At 44.4% G+C, this 17,990-nt stretch overlaps 1 protein-coding gene across 19 annotated transcripts in view; it reads left to right on the top strand.

The window, feature by feature from the left end:
• LOC118291872 (cytoplasmic dynein 1 intermediate chain 1) overlaps positions 1–16,773 on the top strand; it is a 51,836-nt gene extending 35,063 nt beyond the window's left edge. For all 19 annotated transcript variants that reach the window (XM_035620349.2, XM_035620344.2, XM_035620343.2 and 16 more), the window contains 7 exons: positions 2,811–2,957; positions 4,339–4,452; positions 4,666–4,799; positions 5,161–5,305; positions 9,288–9,428; positions 12,300–12,425; positions 15,980–16,773. In XM_035620349.2, the coding sequence (XP_035476242.1) occupies positions 2,811–2,957; positions 4,339–4,452; positions 4,666–4,799; positions 5,161–5,305; positions 9,288–9,428; positions 12,300–12,425; positions 15,980–16,090 (918 nt within the window). In that variant the 3' untranslated portion in view covers positions 16,091–16,773. The remainder of the gene's footprint in view (positions 1–2,810; positions 2,958–4,338; positions 4,453–4,665; positions 4,800–5,160; positions 5,306–9,287; positions 9,429–12,299; positions 12,426–15,979) is intronic.
• Positions 16,774–17,990: the final 1,217 nt, after the last annotated feature.

Genomic DNA, 17,990 nt, shown 5'->3' with positions numbered 1-17,990 from the left:
CCTTCTTTCAATATTTTTTGGACTAGTCTATGTTTTGATAAGTCGGGATAGTCTACACCTACGGCTTTTTACATAGTTACAGTTGTGTGAGCTTCTTAAATTCCTTTACTTTACTTGCTGGTACCTTTAATGTACATATCCCATATAGAATAAACCAGCAAAGTGACTTTAAAGTGTTGTAAATCAAAATTGTAGATATTGCTTGTCAGACCATCAAATCGTGTGTACTAATACATGCGAGTAAACCCAAAAGGCTTGATCTCTTTTAATCTGACAGAGTAAATAAACATTTCGGAGAGTGCTTCCCTGCCTGCTGACGAGCGACTTTATTTTTACCACCAAAGTTCAGTTTATTTTGAGTCTTGACATCTGAAGCGACTCGGTTCGTCTGGAAGCTGTGACTCCTTAGAAGAAACAAGAAAGAGAGGGAGAGAGAGTGCCGTGTTTTCTTTCCCTCTGGTTTGTTTTCCAGTCTCCTCTCAAAATGAACTGGGGTTTGGAGTTGGCTGCTTCACACATGGTGTGGTGGTGGGAATGGCGAGAGAGACAGAGAGACGGAGGGGGGAACACGAGAGAGAGAAATGAAAAAAGAAGAAATGAAAAATAAGACAAACGTTATATTGTGGTAGATCTTTTCAGTCTCCGTAGAATCTTCATATCTACTGTCACCCATGACAAATGTTGTGAGCGAAAAGTTGTGTTGACACGACATGACTCCAGTTCGGTCAAGAGGAACTGGACAAGATTTGAGAAATTTGTGAAAAGCCCAAGTTGAACATTGTTAAGGCAAAGCTACCGAATACTAACATGAGACCATCTTGTGATGGGACCAGCTGTGTGCGCGAGTACTCAGTAGTTATTACTACTTTATTACATGAGTAGTCATCTTCAAACTCGGCCTTTTGACCTATTCACACACACCTGTAAAGTTGAGTGACAGCTGAGATGCTATCACTGTGACAACATCTGTCCGCAGACCGAAAGACAGACATATAAACACGTGAACCATAAACCACGCTACAGAAGAGCTGAACTCCGGAAAATGTCTGGAAAATTGGGTTTGGGCATTTTCTGGAGTTTGGCGTTCACATACGAAGAACTAAGCAGGAGATTGTCCGTGTCAGACGCGTTCAACAACAGCAGGATACAGATACGCCCCTCTGAAAGAGTTCCTCAAATGTCCGGACCTCACATCTGAAAGCAGCTTATGTGTCTCTAGGACCACATTTTACCTTGATGAGAGAAACACGCACGCACGCACACACGCACACACGCACGCACACATACATGCACGCACGCACACATGCACGCACACGCACACATGCACGCACGCACGCACGCACACACACACACACACACACACACACACGCACAGCTGCTAACAAATTGTATGTAAATTGATTGTCTTGGCTAAGTTTCCGGTTTGCTAAAGGCTGTAGAAGGGATAAATATTAAGTTTCAGTCAGGGTTTATGAGGCAGAGAAATGTTTTTAAAGACTCTGAGGTTGATGCTAAAATCTGTGATGTTCAGCCACAGTCAAACAGGTGTTCTCCTGCAGCCTCAAGAATACATTAATTTAACATTTGATCACTTTTATTGTAGATTTGACAGTTCATTTCCTCAGGCTACATTCTTTAAAGAAATGACATGTCATGTCATTCATATTCATTTGTCACCGGTTTTTAGTGAAATTCTTATGTTCGTTGCGGCCTCACTGTCTTTTTAACAGTCTATTATAAGTTGTGTAGGATTTCTATTGTAAATATATTGACATAAGTCACACATCAGCATTGCCTCGTTAATCCATTGGTTCATTTGGGAAGATCCTGATAATCAAAGACATGATTACCTCCAAACACGGTCGGAGAGCTGTCGCCACAACAACACGCCGCGTGACGTACCATTCTCGGCAACACTAAACCTGTCAACGACGTTTCTTCCCTACTAAATGTACGACCGCATTAGGCAACATTCCTTTTTGCGAAATGAACCCTGCATGTTGTTATACTTTCAATTGTGATTTGTGTCTCTGAGCTCCTTGTGGAACGCTCTCTTGTCTCTGCAGTGCCTATAAATTAACTTAATATGCCGCTTCGCTCGATGGATGGATGGAGGGGTAGATTTGTCACTGCGCAACACCACTTGCCCTCCTGTTGCACTATGTTGCTGAAACTTTTTGTCATAACTCCTCTGCACAGATGCTTCAGAGGCTCCGGGTCAGGAGAGGCTAGCTGCCGCACACAGGAGCCCATATGGGACGAGCAGTGAAGAGGAACCAAAACTCAATAAACACGGCACTGGGGAGAGGGAGGGGGTTCAAGGGTGCGTTTTTCATGATGGAGGCTACAGTGAGCGCTCCAGTGGCTGCTGGGGTTTTGATGCTGTAATGTGAAACGGCTGGGGGAAAGAAGACTACAATTCCCCTCTTTGTCTGGTCTCCGCCCCGGCATCACCCCTCTCCCCTCTCCTCGGCGGACCCTCTCCGTGGCCAAACTCATCATCTCCCTCTCCGTCTATCTCCCCCATGTCTGCCACCCATCACGATGCCTTGATCAGTCGTTCTCACTCATGCTTCGTCTAGCGTTACCGTTTTCGCTTCATATGTTTCTTTGCCTGCGCTCTTTTCTCACCGTCTCATGTTTTATCTTGAAGTCTTATCTGACCAAACCATTTCTCTACTCACTGTCTCTGATAATACGTTTTTTTTTTAAATTTAAACTTTCCCCTTTATCATTACCTCACACCGCAGCGATATGCAGTGGATTTGCTCTCTCGGCCTCACCGCTTCTCTCTTCTTCTCTCTCCTCAGTCTCCAGTGGTGTCTGTGGGCTTTGCCAGGTTTCATCCCAACCTGGTGGTGGGGGGGACCTACTCGGGGCAGATTGTGCTGTGGGACAACCGCAGTCACCGTCGGACCCCTGTCCAGAGGACTCCACTATCTGCTGCTGCACACACTGTAAGGCTGGAACCCAGTATTGGGACATCACAAGTCTTTGTTGTGTGCCATCTGATATTTTTAGTCTATAACATACTGTGTTTATCAATGTATTTGTCAACAACTTTACATGCGACTTCCCATGAAGCTTCCACAAGGATATATACAGGGAGTGGAAAACCCTATGATATAACAAAGAAATATTGTTAAAAATTAAAGCTCAATGTGAATTCAAATTCCAAGACAAGCTCTGACCTTCGTCAAAGATAACTCCCTCCGTGGCGTGTTTTAATTATTTGCATTAGAAATGACATAATACAGTGATATAATAGCAACATCTCAGAGGAGAGTTAAAGCTTTGGACACATTGGTTACAGATTGTTCTCACAATTTAATGAGATTTTCTTCTAGTGTTCAGATAGGACCCTGCGTTTACTCAGAGAAAAGACGCTGATAGAGAAAATGTGTTTTTAAGGGGCTTTAAAGATTTGATCAGATGAAAATCCTGATTCACAGATAATGATTCATAGAGTTTAATGATAATTATATTTTCATGATAGAGACAAAGCTGCAGTTTTGAAATACAATATTCTCCCAACAGACAGAAACGCACCTCAGTCGTCTAGATGAACTGAATGGACATCTCAGTTCAGACCAATAACAGATTACTGCCCAGTGTACACTGTCACTACTTAAAGATCTGTGGCTGTTTGCAATAACAGCTACATAAGGCATGTACACACACACACACACGCACACGCACACACACTCCTACATGCCATCCATGCTGTAGGCTTAAAGTGGACAATAATGAGTCCGTCGCGCTCGTCCTCTCCCGTCGGTGGGTCCAGCCAGAGAGCGTGGTGCTGATTGCTGAATGGATTCTTTGTTTGGCCCAGTGCGCAAATCAATTACTACCCAGTAATGACATAATGGTTTCACACACTCCTGTGGATTTGGACAACAGTGCTTGTCCCAGACATGCAGTCATTTGAAAGGACGACTGCACACTGTCATGTGAGGTGTCTGTTCGCCGGCACCATGTGTTGGTTTACAAAAATGATCTAGTGATATGGTAAAATTACACGATCATTACAGGACCTTTTTAAAAATATTTAATTTCCGTGACAGCCTGTAGTCAGGAATTATCAAAAAATATTTATTATCCAAGATGCCAAATGTGCAGGGACATTTGTATACCTCTAATTAGGCCGATCATTTTTGATTTATGATTGTGATCACAGTATGCAAGCGTTTCAGTTGGAATTGTTGTAATCATATTCCAGTTGATGTGAGTTAAAGTGAAATTTAAATCACAGGCATGATACCGTGAGTTTGTTTTCCCGCCCACATCTTCATTGTGTGTGTGCTTGTGTGTCTGTATCTCTTGGTGTGTATTCAGCACCCAGTGTACTGCGTGAACGTGGTCGGCACCCAGAATGCCAACAACCTGATCACTGTGTCCACAGACGGCCGGATGTGCTCCTGGAGTCTGGACATGCTCTCCCAGCCGCAGGTACACAACACACACACACGTCACTCATCACACAGTCCTTGCCCGTCAGTCAGTCAGTTCAGTTCACTTCATGACTAAATAACTGATAAAAAATGTACCTGTGATTTCACATGTATTTTGTTAATGGACATGTGTAGGCATGTTTTTGTATGGGCTCACATTAATGTTTGTGTTTGTTTGTGTGTGTGTGTGTGTGTGTGTGTGTGTGTGTAGGAGACCATGGAACTGGTGTACAATAAATCCAAAGCGGTGGCGGTGACAGGCATGGCGTTTCCCACGGGGGACGTTAACAACTATGTGGTGGGGAGTGAGGAGGGCACAGTGTACACTGCATCCAGACATGGCAGGTTGGTGGACACACACGCACATACATGCACACACACTCACACCATTACACATTGATGCATAAAAGATCTAGGCAATAACTTGATCAGGGTGTTAATTGCTACTTTAAATCTTTGCTTGATTTATTTCTGTTTGCATAATCTAGAGTTTCAGTTTTACACAAAAATAACTGTAAAAAATATACTTTATTATTATTTATACTAAATTTAGGAATGTTGAGCTTTTTCTCATACTATGTAATTTTCTTTGTTGCCTTGGAAACATAAAAAAATATTTCATTTGAACTCAATCAAAGCCATTGAGAGCATTGCAGTGCTGAATATTGAAATTATGAATTTTAAAACTTGCGTTGTCCCTTTCCAGTAAGGCGGGTATCTGTGAGATGTTCGAGGGCCACCAGGGGCCAGTGACAGGCGTCAGCTGTCACAGCGCAGTGGGCACCGTGGACTTTTCCCACCTCTTCATCACGTCCTCATTCGATTGGACTGTCAAACTCTGGAGCACCAAGGTATAATGTGTGTGTGTGTGTGGGGGGGGGGGGGTGTGTGTGTGTGAGAGAGAGAGAGAGAGAAAGAGAGAGAGAGAGAATGTGTGGGGGGTTGATTGGGGACTTTGAGGGTCGACAGAAAGGGAGAAAATGTGTGTGAAGGAGCTGAATATGAGTGGGAGGGGAGGAAGCTTAGTACAGCAGGTGAGCAACTTTTTTGTGTGTGAGTTCTGTTACTGGGTATTTGGATGCTATAATGTCCTGCAAGCATCAGAGAAAGGTTTGCGAGGTCGACCTCAGGACAAAAAACATCCTCGAATTTGCCTTCACACTAAAAATAAAGAAATTATCACAGTCACTTTAGGACAAAGAATGAATATGACATTCAAAAACATTACTTTGTGCTATAACCCCATTAATTGTGTTTACCAAAAGCTGTTCATGTATTGTTCAAAAACTCAAATACTCTTGACGGGATGGTCAGTGCCCGCAGGTGCCCTCAGTGCATCCGACTCTGAAGCTGGGCGCTCCTCTTCTTGCTGGTTTTGCTTGACCTCATCCACTCAGGGTATTTGTTCTCCCTCTCAAACTGAGGCGATGAATTCCAGCAGCATTTTAATGGCAATAAAAAGCAAACAGCCACTGTTCCTGTCGTAGTGTTGAAGGATAAAAAACAGTGGGTTAATACGTTCAAAGGACACAGGTGCAAATGAGATACAGCTGAAAAAAAGAAATTCTGCGATTGAAACAGTATGACATGACCTAGCACAGACATTGCACTGTTCAATTCATGTGATAAATGGAGCTTAAAAAAAGTGATTGTGCTGATAAAGAAGAGATCTAGAGGCCTGGACAAAATATGAAGGGAAGATGGAAAGAAAACAGCCGGAGTGTAAAAGGAAAAGAATGTTATCTGCCTGGAACGTAGCGTTTGATTTATTGTTCCCTCACTATTGAAGAAGTTGTTTGCATCAGGCGAGGACTGATATCAACAGCAACAACAATAAATAAAATAATTTGATTATGTAAATATTTACCTAATGTCTTACAGTGTAAGGGAATGATTGAAAAGTCTTCTCACCCAGGGTGTTGCAATACAGGGTTGCTGCGATTATTAATTAAAGGGGGGTGGGGGAGCAATTTTCATTTTTTGGCTGCCGGTCCCGTGAAAATAAACAAGGGGCCAGTAAAGCTCTGATCTACTGGCCAAGTGGGCCAGTGAGGAAAAAAATGTTTCACTGGACTCTATAGTTTTCGTACCTGGCTGCGACAGGCAGTAAAGATGAATTTTAGCACATGTTTGCATGCAGCCGGTCCATAAGTCATGGGCGAAGGGTCCCGTGACACATATTAAAACATTTCTGTGGATTTTCATTAGAAGAGTGTGTTATTATTCAGGATTTGGGAATTCCCTTTCCTTTGAGGGGCACCACAGGAATGTGTCTGTCTCTTATCCCACGTAACCCATGTTTGCATGTGGGCAGGGGCAAAATACCTGCGTGTATGTACAGTATGTGCGTGTGTATCTGTAAACACAGACACGCCACACATCACGCCTCACGTACACCTTGAGCAAGCCGCCGCTGCTTACCTAAGATCCCCTCGAGGTTTGCCCTCAACCCACCAATCACAGAGATCCCAAACTGATGTAACACACACACACACACACGCGCGTGCGCACTCGCTGTGGATTCTGCCTTCACACACACACACACACACTTTTGCCCTCGCAGTTCAAAAAGGCCGTCGCACAGAAGTCTGCTGATGTTTTCACACTCGGCGGTGCAAATATTGTGGTTAGTAAAAACATTTCGAGTGAGCCAGAGCGTGAAGCTGCGTGACAGCTGGGGAGTGGGCTCAGGATCGTGCAGAGCTTGAACCGTCTCGCTCTTGTGACCCCCATAACCAGCGGCTACGTGGTGATTGGGTGTCGCATAATCGTCCCCACGTTGTCTCTCGTAAGAAGTCAATTTAAAATGCCGCGTCACTGTCGCTTCAGGTGATTGTTGATGAGTGTTGGCGATCTATGGGATGAGAAATTTGGAAAGGAGAAAATGAGATTGCTGCTGCACACTAAAGATGGTTTGGATTCTTGGGGAATGCCGAGGTGATGAGGTTTCTTATAACACTCGTCCCAACCTCTGTAACATTTTGAATTTAAGGACAGCAAACACAAATGTGTTGTAAGACTATAGCACTGGATATATGTCATTTACAGTTTATATTATTTGATTTTGATTTTCACATGTGTGACTGTGACTGTGTATGTGAATGAAATGCTTGGCCGGCCTTGCGTCCGTCCATCTTCTTAACCGCTTAACGTGTTGCAGGGAAACCAGACTTTTTGACGTTGACAGCCAGTATCCAGTGCATCGGTAATGGTTTTCCAGTTCAAACGTGCTACAAACTCCCAAGCTTCTCTTCACAGGAAAGATAATGACAAGCAGTCACTTCACATGCGGCGCCACAAGGATTAAGCTTCATTTTAAGATTAGTTTTAAGACTTGTTGCTGCAGATTATTTACCCAAATCACCTTAATTTAATACGGGTAGATTACGGACAGATGACAGTAAAATAGTATTTTACGTTTTGAAGAGTCGGTTGATAGGAGGATGACGTCATTTGTCTCACCTGTTTCTTGCACCTAAGGCCGAACAATGACATATTTCACATTTTTATTTTGGAATTACATACAGATGCCGAGTCAGACTTTCAAAAAGAAAATGCCTTTTTTTTGGACATACAATCAGTCAGAGGATGAGTTAAAGTCAAGCCGAAATGGTGACACAGACTTAAAAAAGAGAGGGAGAGAGAGAAAACACAGACGAATGCAGAAACAGTGGGGTGGAGAAAAATGACCTCTGCTGTCACCTCGTCGATTTGAAAACAGGTTCAATCGAGGCTTGAAATTGGCTCAGCTCTGGGGGTTTTTGTGTGTGTGTGTGTGTGTCTGTGTGAGCATGTACCACTGCCTAACTGTGGGTTTCACCGATTTTCAGAACAACTGTGGAGCGAGAGTGTAAAGGTGATGGATGAAAAAAAAGAGAGAGAGAGAGAGAGAGAGAGAAGGCATGAGGGAGGAGAGGGGGAAAAAAAGAGAGCGACTACATTCCTTCATTTGCTACTGCAGCCAACCTGTCTCCTCTCCTCCACCCCTCCCTCTCTACCTGTCAGGAATGCAGTTAGTAAGCCTCTGGAATCCCAACAGCCGGTCTGAGAGATGGGAATACACATGCACACACACACACACACACACACACACACACACACACTCATATTTGTATTGAGCTGTTCAACATACATTTTATTCCCTAACATCTGAGCTTGAGCTAAAGAATTAACCTCTGAAATATGTCCTCCCCCCTTTGAGTAAACCATTAGTCGTCCTCCTCTGCCGTCGAGGTTTTGGTCTCGATAACTTCAGACCCGATAAGTATTAGAATTATAAAATCACACATATGTCAGTATTGGTGTAAATCTTTTGCCCATGAGTTATATGGAAGCAATAGTTCCTTTTTATTTATTGTCGAAATATCTAACATCAATTTTTTTCTTTACTCTGAAAATGAGGGTCACACGCGCACAGCCTGTTTGCCGAGCCCCTTCCTCTGTGTCCACTGTCCGCCCCTCCTGTTCCTCCCATTTCCCATCTCTTCCCATCCCTCTCCCTCTCAGACAGCTGTTGTGCGGAGGTTACAGTACACCTTGTGGAGGGGCCCTCCCTTTCATCTCTCCCAGCGGTTTTATGGCGCTGTGTGAATGTGCGAGGCTTTTTAATTAGGCTCTGCACCCAGACAGGCCCCAAGGCTGAGGCAGCGCCACTCTGTCTGAAGCTCCCTCACTCCCTCGCTCAATTCCTTCTCTCTCTCTCTCTCTCTCTCTCTCTCTCTCTCTCTCTCTTTCTAGTGTGTCACCTACTCTAATCCCCAACTCCCTCTATTTTGTCCTGTGTTTGTCCCGAACACAGATATCCTCTTATTTCTGTTTTCGCTTCGTTTTCAGCACAACAAGCCTCTGTACTCGTTCGAGGACAACGCAGACTACGTGTATGACGTCATGTGGTCACCTGTGCACCCGGCCATCTTTGCTGCCGTGGATGGCATGGGCCGCTTAGACCTGTGGAACCTCAACAACGACACAGAGGTACGTGTGTGTGTGTGTGTATTGGGGGTGGATATAGGTCATTATGGGTGTGTTTTTGTGTGCGTGTCATCTCTTTGTGTATGTGCATGTGTGTGTGTGTTTGGTGTCCTCAGGGCCTGTTGCTGGGCCCGAACCGCACAACCAAACACCGAAGCCTTTTTCCCCTCCCATCAGCCCCACCCCCCACCACCAACCCTTCCACATCCCCTCCTACACACATACACACTCACACACACGCACACACACACACAAACACACACGATTCAAGATTTCCCTGTGGGCGTTTCCCACAGACCTCGCTTTAAATCAGGCTGGTTGACATCTCCCCGTCCCGTGTCCCAGCCAGCCATCCACTGCTAACATTCCTGCAACCTCTGTCCAACGTTCAGGCAAACCTCAGGACCCCACCTCCCCGTCCCGTCTCCCTCCCACACCGTGTCCCATCAGTGGAGCACGCAGATGTGCAGGACCACGAGCCCCAGCCCTCAGTCCGCAGTCCCATGCTGGAGATGGAAATAATCAAAGGAGAAAGTTCAGGCCAGAGGTTTCAGATTCTCAGAGCTGTGGGGCAACATTTATTTTAAGATGAGTGCACATTAGGCCAGTAAATGATAGATCCTCTTCAGTTTATGTCCGGGATATTAGATAATTAAACAGTTAAATAAAGGCGTCTGATTTATTTAAAATACATTTATATAACAGAAATACATTAAAAGTTAATCAGATGACATGAATAGATTTTTATTTTGTTTTTTGTATTAAACAAACAAGAACACTTGTGTGTTGATTAGTGACAGAGCCAGGCTAAATGTCCCCCCTTGTTTCCAGTCTTTATGCTAAGCTAAGCTAAGCAGGTTCACACAAGCTAAGCATTTAACCACACAGACCTGAGTATTCTCAGCAGAATATCACGAAACGATGAACTTTTCCTTTAAAAGAAAAAGTTGGATGAGAATATAAAGTACCTAACCTTTAATCACTCAGGTAAAAGTAGGGACAAAATGATCCTCCATTCTCCTTCGCTCTTGGTTTCCATGGAGACAACACCCACAGTGCCTTCAGCCTCAATACATGCCTGCATCCCACATCTACATGGTCTCTCCTCCCTCTCTCATGAATGCTCTTTTTTTTTTGTCATACTTCCTCGCAGCACCTTCGCTTTTTACTCGTACGTACAATTCATCACCAGAGATTTCGAGGGTGAAATCACTTCCACTGTCTCATCTAATCTCTTTTCCTCTTGTTTTAACCTCAACGCTCTCCGTCGCTGATCCCATCACCAGCGCTGCGTCTTCCCTCTGCGGCACAGATGGCAATTTTCCCATGGTTCCCTCAACAGCGGCCTTTTCACTGACAGAGGAAGAGTTCATTATCGACGGCCTAACTCGGCTAACAATGTGCTTGATGAGAAACATTTGCTCAGAGAGACACACAAACACACACACAAACGGATGTACCAAACACATGCACACACATCCACTCACACACAGGCAGTCTAATAGCAACAGACTTTCCATTGTTGCCGTCATATTAAAAACACACAGTCATAACGACATTAACGGAGCAGTGCGGCGCGCCTGGTTCTCATTTCCACCACACACACTCACACTCACAAACACACACTCACACACACACACACACACACACACACACACACGCAGGCACGCACGCAGCCAATACAGATACAGTACAGATCCATTCGAGCGGAGCAGTGGAAGCTAGCAGACTAATGGCAGTCAGTCTGTGGTTAGCGCTGCTTTACATACGCAGGGGCTCGGTGTGTGTGTGTGTGTGTGTGTGTGTGTGTGTGTGTGTGTGTGTGTGTGTGTGTGTGTGTGTGTGTGTGTGTGTGTGTGTGTGTGTGTGTGTGTGTGTGTGTGTGTGTGTGTGTGTGTGTGTGTGTGTGTGTGTGTGTGTGTGTGTGTTTGTGTGTGGCGAACTGATGCCAGGGCCTCTGTCTCCACTGGTGACATGTGTCAGACTCGCCTGCCACATGTCAGGAACAGTTTATGGAAATACACAGATGGTTTTAGGTTTTTCAAGGTGCAACGCGAGCACCGCTGTTTACTGAAAGGAGCATCGGGCTCCGCCACAACAGCAAACATGCAGGCAGTTATTACACTAAATACAGTAAATATACTCGTGCGTTGAAAGAGGAGCTGTGAGTTTGACAGCTATGTTTGTCCAACTGCTGCCCTTTTTCAGTTGTACAATTTGTTCTGTAAATTGGACTGTAATGGATTAATGGTAATTTTCCAATAAACATTAAGAAGAATTGCTGAAGCAGCTATTGGGTCATTCAATAAAAAAAGATATTGGGACTCAAGAGATCTGTTGTTTGTAAGTGTAAGTTTTAAATTTTTACCATTAGAAATGGAAGCTTTTGTGAGTTGTTTTTAAAGATGGAACCGGAATCATTAATCATAAATCTACTGTAAGCAGCTATATGAAGAAGAAACAGTCATTGCCTCTAGGTGGCAGACTGGAGGTGTTACTGCCTTCATGGATGTGAAGACAGGCTATATGCTAGCTTAGCAACTGACTGCAACGTGAAAAATAAGCACTACTCAAGTTTTAGAGCATGTATCCAAACTTCTAGCATTTTAAGGGGCCCCTACTTCAGGAAAAATTCTAATATTCAAAAAGTTGTTCAAATTGATTTCTAAAAATCCTCATCAGGTCTGGAAATCAATATGAAGCAGGACTAATCTCGATCTGATGATTACAAACTTTTTTTTCCCTCAAAACAACACATGGACGTATAGTTTGCAGCATTGTCCTGTGATCCACTGCACTCACCGCGTGACTTTAAACTCCTGTCGCATTTTCATTGAGATATTTTTTCTTTCTTTCATTTTCACGCTCCACCAGGTACCAACTGCCAGCGTCACCGTCGAGGGAGCGTCGGCCCTGAATAGGGTCCGCTGGTCTTCAGGGGGGAAGGATGTGGCTGTGGGCGACTCCGAGGGCCGAGTCTGGATCTACGACACTGGAGAGGTACGCATGATGATCACGCACTTTATAAACAGACGAATCCCATAATACATTCACAGTAAAGCAGAAACATTTTGTGTCTGTGAGCAGAATCATTTTTTGGGTACCCCCCAAAAAAAGAGCAGAGTGAGCGCTCTTTGCTTTAAAACATTAATATTGACATTTTTGCGAGCCTGCTGTGGATTAAGAGATAAATAATCTGCTAAATACATTGTTGCTGGACTCACTTCGATCGCTGTGATGCTTGGAGCCAGTGGTTCTCAAGGGCTTGGATTTTACACCCTTGGTGCATGAGCGTGACTGAAGTACAGCGAGCAAGATTTATTGCACAAGTTGTATAACAGTGGAATGAATGAAAGATTTCAGTGCCTGAAATGGGAGTCAGTGGTCTTTTCTATCGGTCACGGCTCCTCAGCATTACCTCCCTCTCTCCTGATTTGACGAAAACTAAAGTGTCACGTTGCGGGAAAAACTGCAGCAAAGAGGGGGAATTATGTATTTACGCATGCAACAGTGACTGGATCAGGATTTTAAGAAATATGTACTTGCATTTGCAGGGTCTTTCAGAGCACACGCTGTACCTCTGTGTACATTTGGTCGACTGCGTTTGTTCAAAGACGTGAACTGAAAGAGAAAGAATAAGTGCATTTTTTTTCACTGTCAAACCTCCACACGCACCACAACCAACCATTTTAGGTCTTGTAGGCCTGTATGTTTACCCAACTGTCAGCATTGCCACGGATGTATGTTTGATTTTTTTCATTTTTTTTTTTTCCCCCACTTCTCCCCTGTGTCCCTTGTAAAAATGGCCCGCACATGACTTTGCCGTCACCACAAAGCGGCCAACCACCCTGCCTGTGCCCGTATGTTCTCTCATGGTCGGAGGGCTCTGGTCAGGATCCCCACGTGAGGCCGCGCTAGCCTAGCCCCTCGGCCAATTTTAGCATCCTTTTTTCTTCTTTTTAGAAAAAAAATGCGTGTGGTACGTTGGAGAGAGGCTCAGCTGAGCCGGTGGCCTCCGCGCTGGGTGGATGGTAATGAAGAGTCAAAAGTGAGCAGGGTTGAAAGGTTTTATGTCTCCAAAGAGGGAGTGTGTTTGTGGTGGTGGGGGTATTTTTCTTTTTTTCACTAGAAACCCCCGCTACGCAGCTAAAACTAGGAGCAGCGTGCACACAAAAAGAAAAAAGAAAAGAAAAAGAGAGCGGTGCGGTCCAGGGCCCGACACAGCTCCTGGAAAGCAAAACACCAAATACATTTATTTCAGTATTATTTACTCTGTACCGATGAGTTTCAGGTGATTTATTAGCAGGAAGTAGGACTGTTCTGATTAGACCCTTTCTGGTCTGTACAGAAAGGTCTTCCCTCTGTCACTCCAGGGTCAGTCATCTACAGAAGAACTTTAGGGGCAGGCCAAAGAGAAAAAAGAGAAGAGGACGTTTTATTCTGCATTTGGAGGATAAAGTCGAAATGTCGAGAATAAACTTGAAGTTTCCAGAGAGAGTGTCAGTCTACCAACCATAGTGCATATGACTTCCTCCGCAAGATGCCCTGTGTAGATGTTTTCGTAATAAGGAAATTCTCTTTCGGCTCATGAAGATCAGTGTTGGGTCTTTGAAAACTGTCTGTTCAGAAGGAGAAACCACTCAATCTTGGAAAGGTTGGAACGCTGGCAGCTCTCACAGCTGTCAGTCACTCCTCTTAACTGGATTTAATGGACCATAGGAGTCGACTCCATTCTCAATATTTCAACTTAATTCTCCAAATGCAAAAAAAAAACAACCTCTTCCTCACATTTAGTTCTACTTTATTCTCAAAATGCAAAAGAAAAGAAAAAAATCTTCCTCCTCTTGTATTCCCCCTCATGCCTGACCTCTGGTACTCTTCCGTAGTCATCTGATGCTGTTCAATATCATGAAAACATTTTGGACCTTCTGTTTTTTATTACATTTGACGACACAGAATCGGTGTTTCTGACTCCGGGACCATGTAGATGATGTTCTGGCAGAGCCCCCTGCTGTGGTCAGCACAGCTCTGTGGGGGGGTTGGGGGTTGTTCAAAAAATGGCCGCCTCCCTCCTCCTGGTTCCTGTTTAATTACAGCCTGGCCACGCAAAGCGGTTGTAGACAGCTTGGGTGGCAGCCGTGGCTTCAGTCCCACTCACTCCGACACCCACAGTGCACGACTCCACGGCTGAGACACTTAAAGAGCAGCAACATTCAGTTTGACGTGTTCCTTTGTTGGCACTATGGTTTCTGCAGCAGACCTTTTAACCGTTTTGCTACAGTAGTGCTAGCATCTCGGGACGACACCGTCAACTGTTGAGCCTCACAATTGAAGTCTTGATCTCAAACACTGCAGTTTGAGGTACTGTGCAATTTTAAAAACAAAGTAATCTTGAAGGATTGTGCACCTACATGTATTTGATGCCATAACACATAGACTGTATATGGAAATAGACAGTGGGTCTGTAGAGTGAAGCCAAGGTGGGAGTGCCTGAAGCCGGTATTCTCTCAAATGACCAGCAGAGGGCGACTCCACTGGCTGAAAGAAGGAGTCTTTGAGAAAATGACTCTACTTCTCACTTGATTTTTAACATCAGTAAACATTTTCATGATGAGTTTAAGGTTCAATCTCTAGTTTCAAGTCTATAATACAACATACAACTCATTTAGAGAAAAGTAGCTGATGAAGCACCGTATGTATTGGGGCGTGGATACTGGTGTCGTCCAATTGGTTGCAGGTTGCCCCTGCTCCTCCAACTGCGGTTACTTCTGGTTTTAAAACCAAAATGGCAAACGCTTTGTGCTTTTCACAAACCAATGGGTGCAAGAGCACCCTGCTTTGGCACTCCCACTTAGGCCTGTCGCAATAATTACATTATCGACGTATCGTACAATGCACTCAATAATTTGTATTGACCTCAATAACAGCCATTGTGTCTACATGCATGTGTGTTGACATTAGAATGAATGTCAACAACAGCAAGCAAGTCTTGCTGCTTCTGTCCTCTCATCTGTTCTCGTCGTATGCTTAATAATTCATTGGTTTGGTCTATAAAATGTCAGAATATATTGATTTCTTAGTATTTTTCTAAAAGGCACCATGACTTCAAATTGCTTTGTTTTTTCTGAGGCCTAAACTCAGTCTAAACTGTGGATAACATCCATGTAGGACTTGCACCGACGACTAAGCTCACATGATTCGGTATCAAAAAAATGATCTCAAAAGGACGATAATATTGTTTATCGCAATAAATTCGGGGACAATATATCGTAACGAAAAGTTGTTATTGTGACAGGCCTGCTCCCACTGCACCTCTGGACCAGCTACATTCAAATGAATGAGAGGGCTGTTTTTTTTTTAAACTCGCTCTGAACTGTATTTTTAATATTATATTAATGTCCACTGTGGTATTATGAATATAAAATATCCTTCCTAGCATCCTCAGCAGTGATTGCTTGCAAGCAGCGACCGTAGGAGTCCAGGTGTGATGCACACGACACCATACAAACGTGTCCAACCGGTGCTTAATGCCACATGCCTGTGTTTCCCTCCAGCTGTCGGTGGCTCACGCAGATGACTGGTCGCGCTTCGCCCGCACCCTGATGGAGATCCGTGCTAACCGGGCGGACGGCGAGGAGGAGGGGCCTATGGAGCTGGCTTCATAGGACAGGCGGAGCGAGTCAGAGAGCTGGTTGTGCTTTCATCGGTGTCACTGTAGCATGTGCTTCTCACCCAGTTTTGTTCGCCACCTTTTGTGCCCACGTTCCCGCCCGGTCCAGACGAGGCCGCACTTCTATTGTGTTTTTGCATTTGCTCTACTGTGAATGCAAACCGTCTACTAATGGGTAAACCGTCGACCTCTGGCGATTTGTCCACTCTTATTTATTTGTTTTTAACGACTTAAGGTGATGTGTTGCTTGCAACTGGTGAGCCTACAGTATATACTGAGTGGCAGTCTTATAGCCTTACGAAGATATGTGTACTGTAACGACACTTTGCACTATGGTCAAAATGAAGCAGGGTCCATAGACTTAGTCGTGTTGTTGTTTACAAAACGTCACGTTCACTTTATGTTGTGCTCCTCTCCTCTGTAGTAAGCCTGCATGCAACACATTCCTGAAATATTCCAGATGCATAAACACAAGAGTTATTACGGTGACGTTTTCACACTGTGTGGCTGCTGTAACGTCAGTGTTTCAGGATCATTTCGTCTTTTGTTCTGAACGAGAGATGCAACTACATATTCTTTCATGGACTGTGACGGCGAACAAGAGCTGCAGTATGTTGTAATGCGGAGTGCTCGCTGTGAAACCTGCTGTTTACCATTAAAGCAGAGCTGGTGAATTCATGTCTGTCTTTTTCCCTCCAATAATGTGAATGAAAACTTCACTTTACTAATGTAAGTTTGTCTTTACTCTTTGAGTACACATGTTGCTGCCATACGTACAGTAAGGCACGTTATTACACACACACACCGTATGTAATTCCTACATTCTCTGCAGTTTTGAATACTCTGTCATGACACACTACAGACGTGCAGTTGGTGCCAGCCCTCGCTCCCTCTCTCAGATATTTACACATCTGCATACATTTAGACCCGAAACCAAACATCGTTCAACAGTAAACATTGTGTACGTTCACTGTGTCTTTACATTCAAGTAGGTTTTGGTCAGATTATTGTAGAAACATTGGCAACTCGGGACCAAAACAGCTGCATAGATATGAAAATGTCTCTGGATATCTCGTATATATACGGATATATATATATATGATCAGTCGACCAGCTAAATGATCATATGAGGAACACAGAGATGTTGAAATACACTATTTCATAAAGCAGTTCAAGTGTATTTCAACATCTCTGGGTGCACACTGTGCCAGCTAAACTGTATGAAATGTAGAAGAGAGAAAAAAAATTAAATAAATAACGTTAAATTAGATATTTAAAAATACAATAAACAACAGTGTATGTACATAAACCATTCAAGCCCTCTATTTCACTTACCCCCATTGCCCCTCCCACGCGCTGACTGACAAAGTGAACAACTCAGGGGGGGGGGGGGCATTTCCAGGGGCTGCCGGCGCTGTCGCCACCGTGTAGCGTGGGAGATGGAGTCCAAACTTGCTCCCTATTGCCAGCGAACGTGGCCACGGCCAACCTGAAGCCTCCGATGTGGTCGGGGTTGGGCGCCGGCAGGCTGATCCGAGACTTTCGGGGTGGGCTCCGGGCCAGCCGGCTTTCTGTGGTGTGGAGTGAGGGAGACAGAGAGAGAGACACAGGCGGAGGACGGAGCCAGGGGAACGGCGAAGGAGGAGAGAGGCAACACCGAAAGGTGGTTGAGGAGAAACACAACACAAGAAGTAGTGCGAGGGGTTATTTCATCCAAACACGGGAGCGAGTGAGCGTGTGAAGACGGGAGTTTTATCATCATTATTATTATTATTAAATCTCAGATCAGTATTGACACATTAAATAAACATCTTGGTGGAAAATCCAAAGTGGAAGAGTTAAAACATTTCTCCCTTTAGGCAGAACTGAATTCTCTGAATGCTCTGATGCGCTGC

This window comes from Scophthalmus maximus, chromosome 22, assembly GCF_022379125.1.
Source record: "Scophthalmus maximus strain ysfricsl-2021 chromosome 22, ASM2237912v1, whole genome shotgun sequence".
Classification (NCBI taxonomy): domain Eukaryota; kingdom Metazoa; phylum Chordata; class Actinopteri; order Pleuronectiformes; family Scophthalmidae; genus Scophthalmus; species Scophthalmus maximus.
This window is presented reverse-complemented; position numbering and strand designations above follow the sequence as displayed.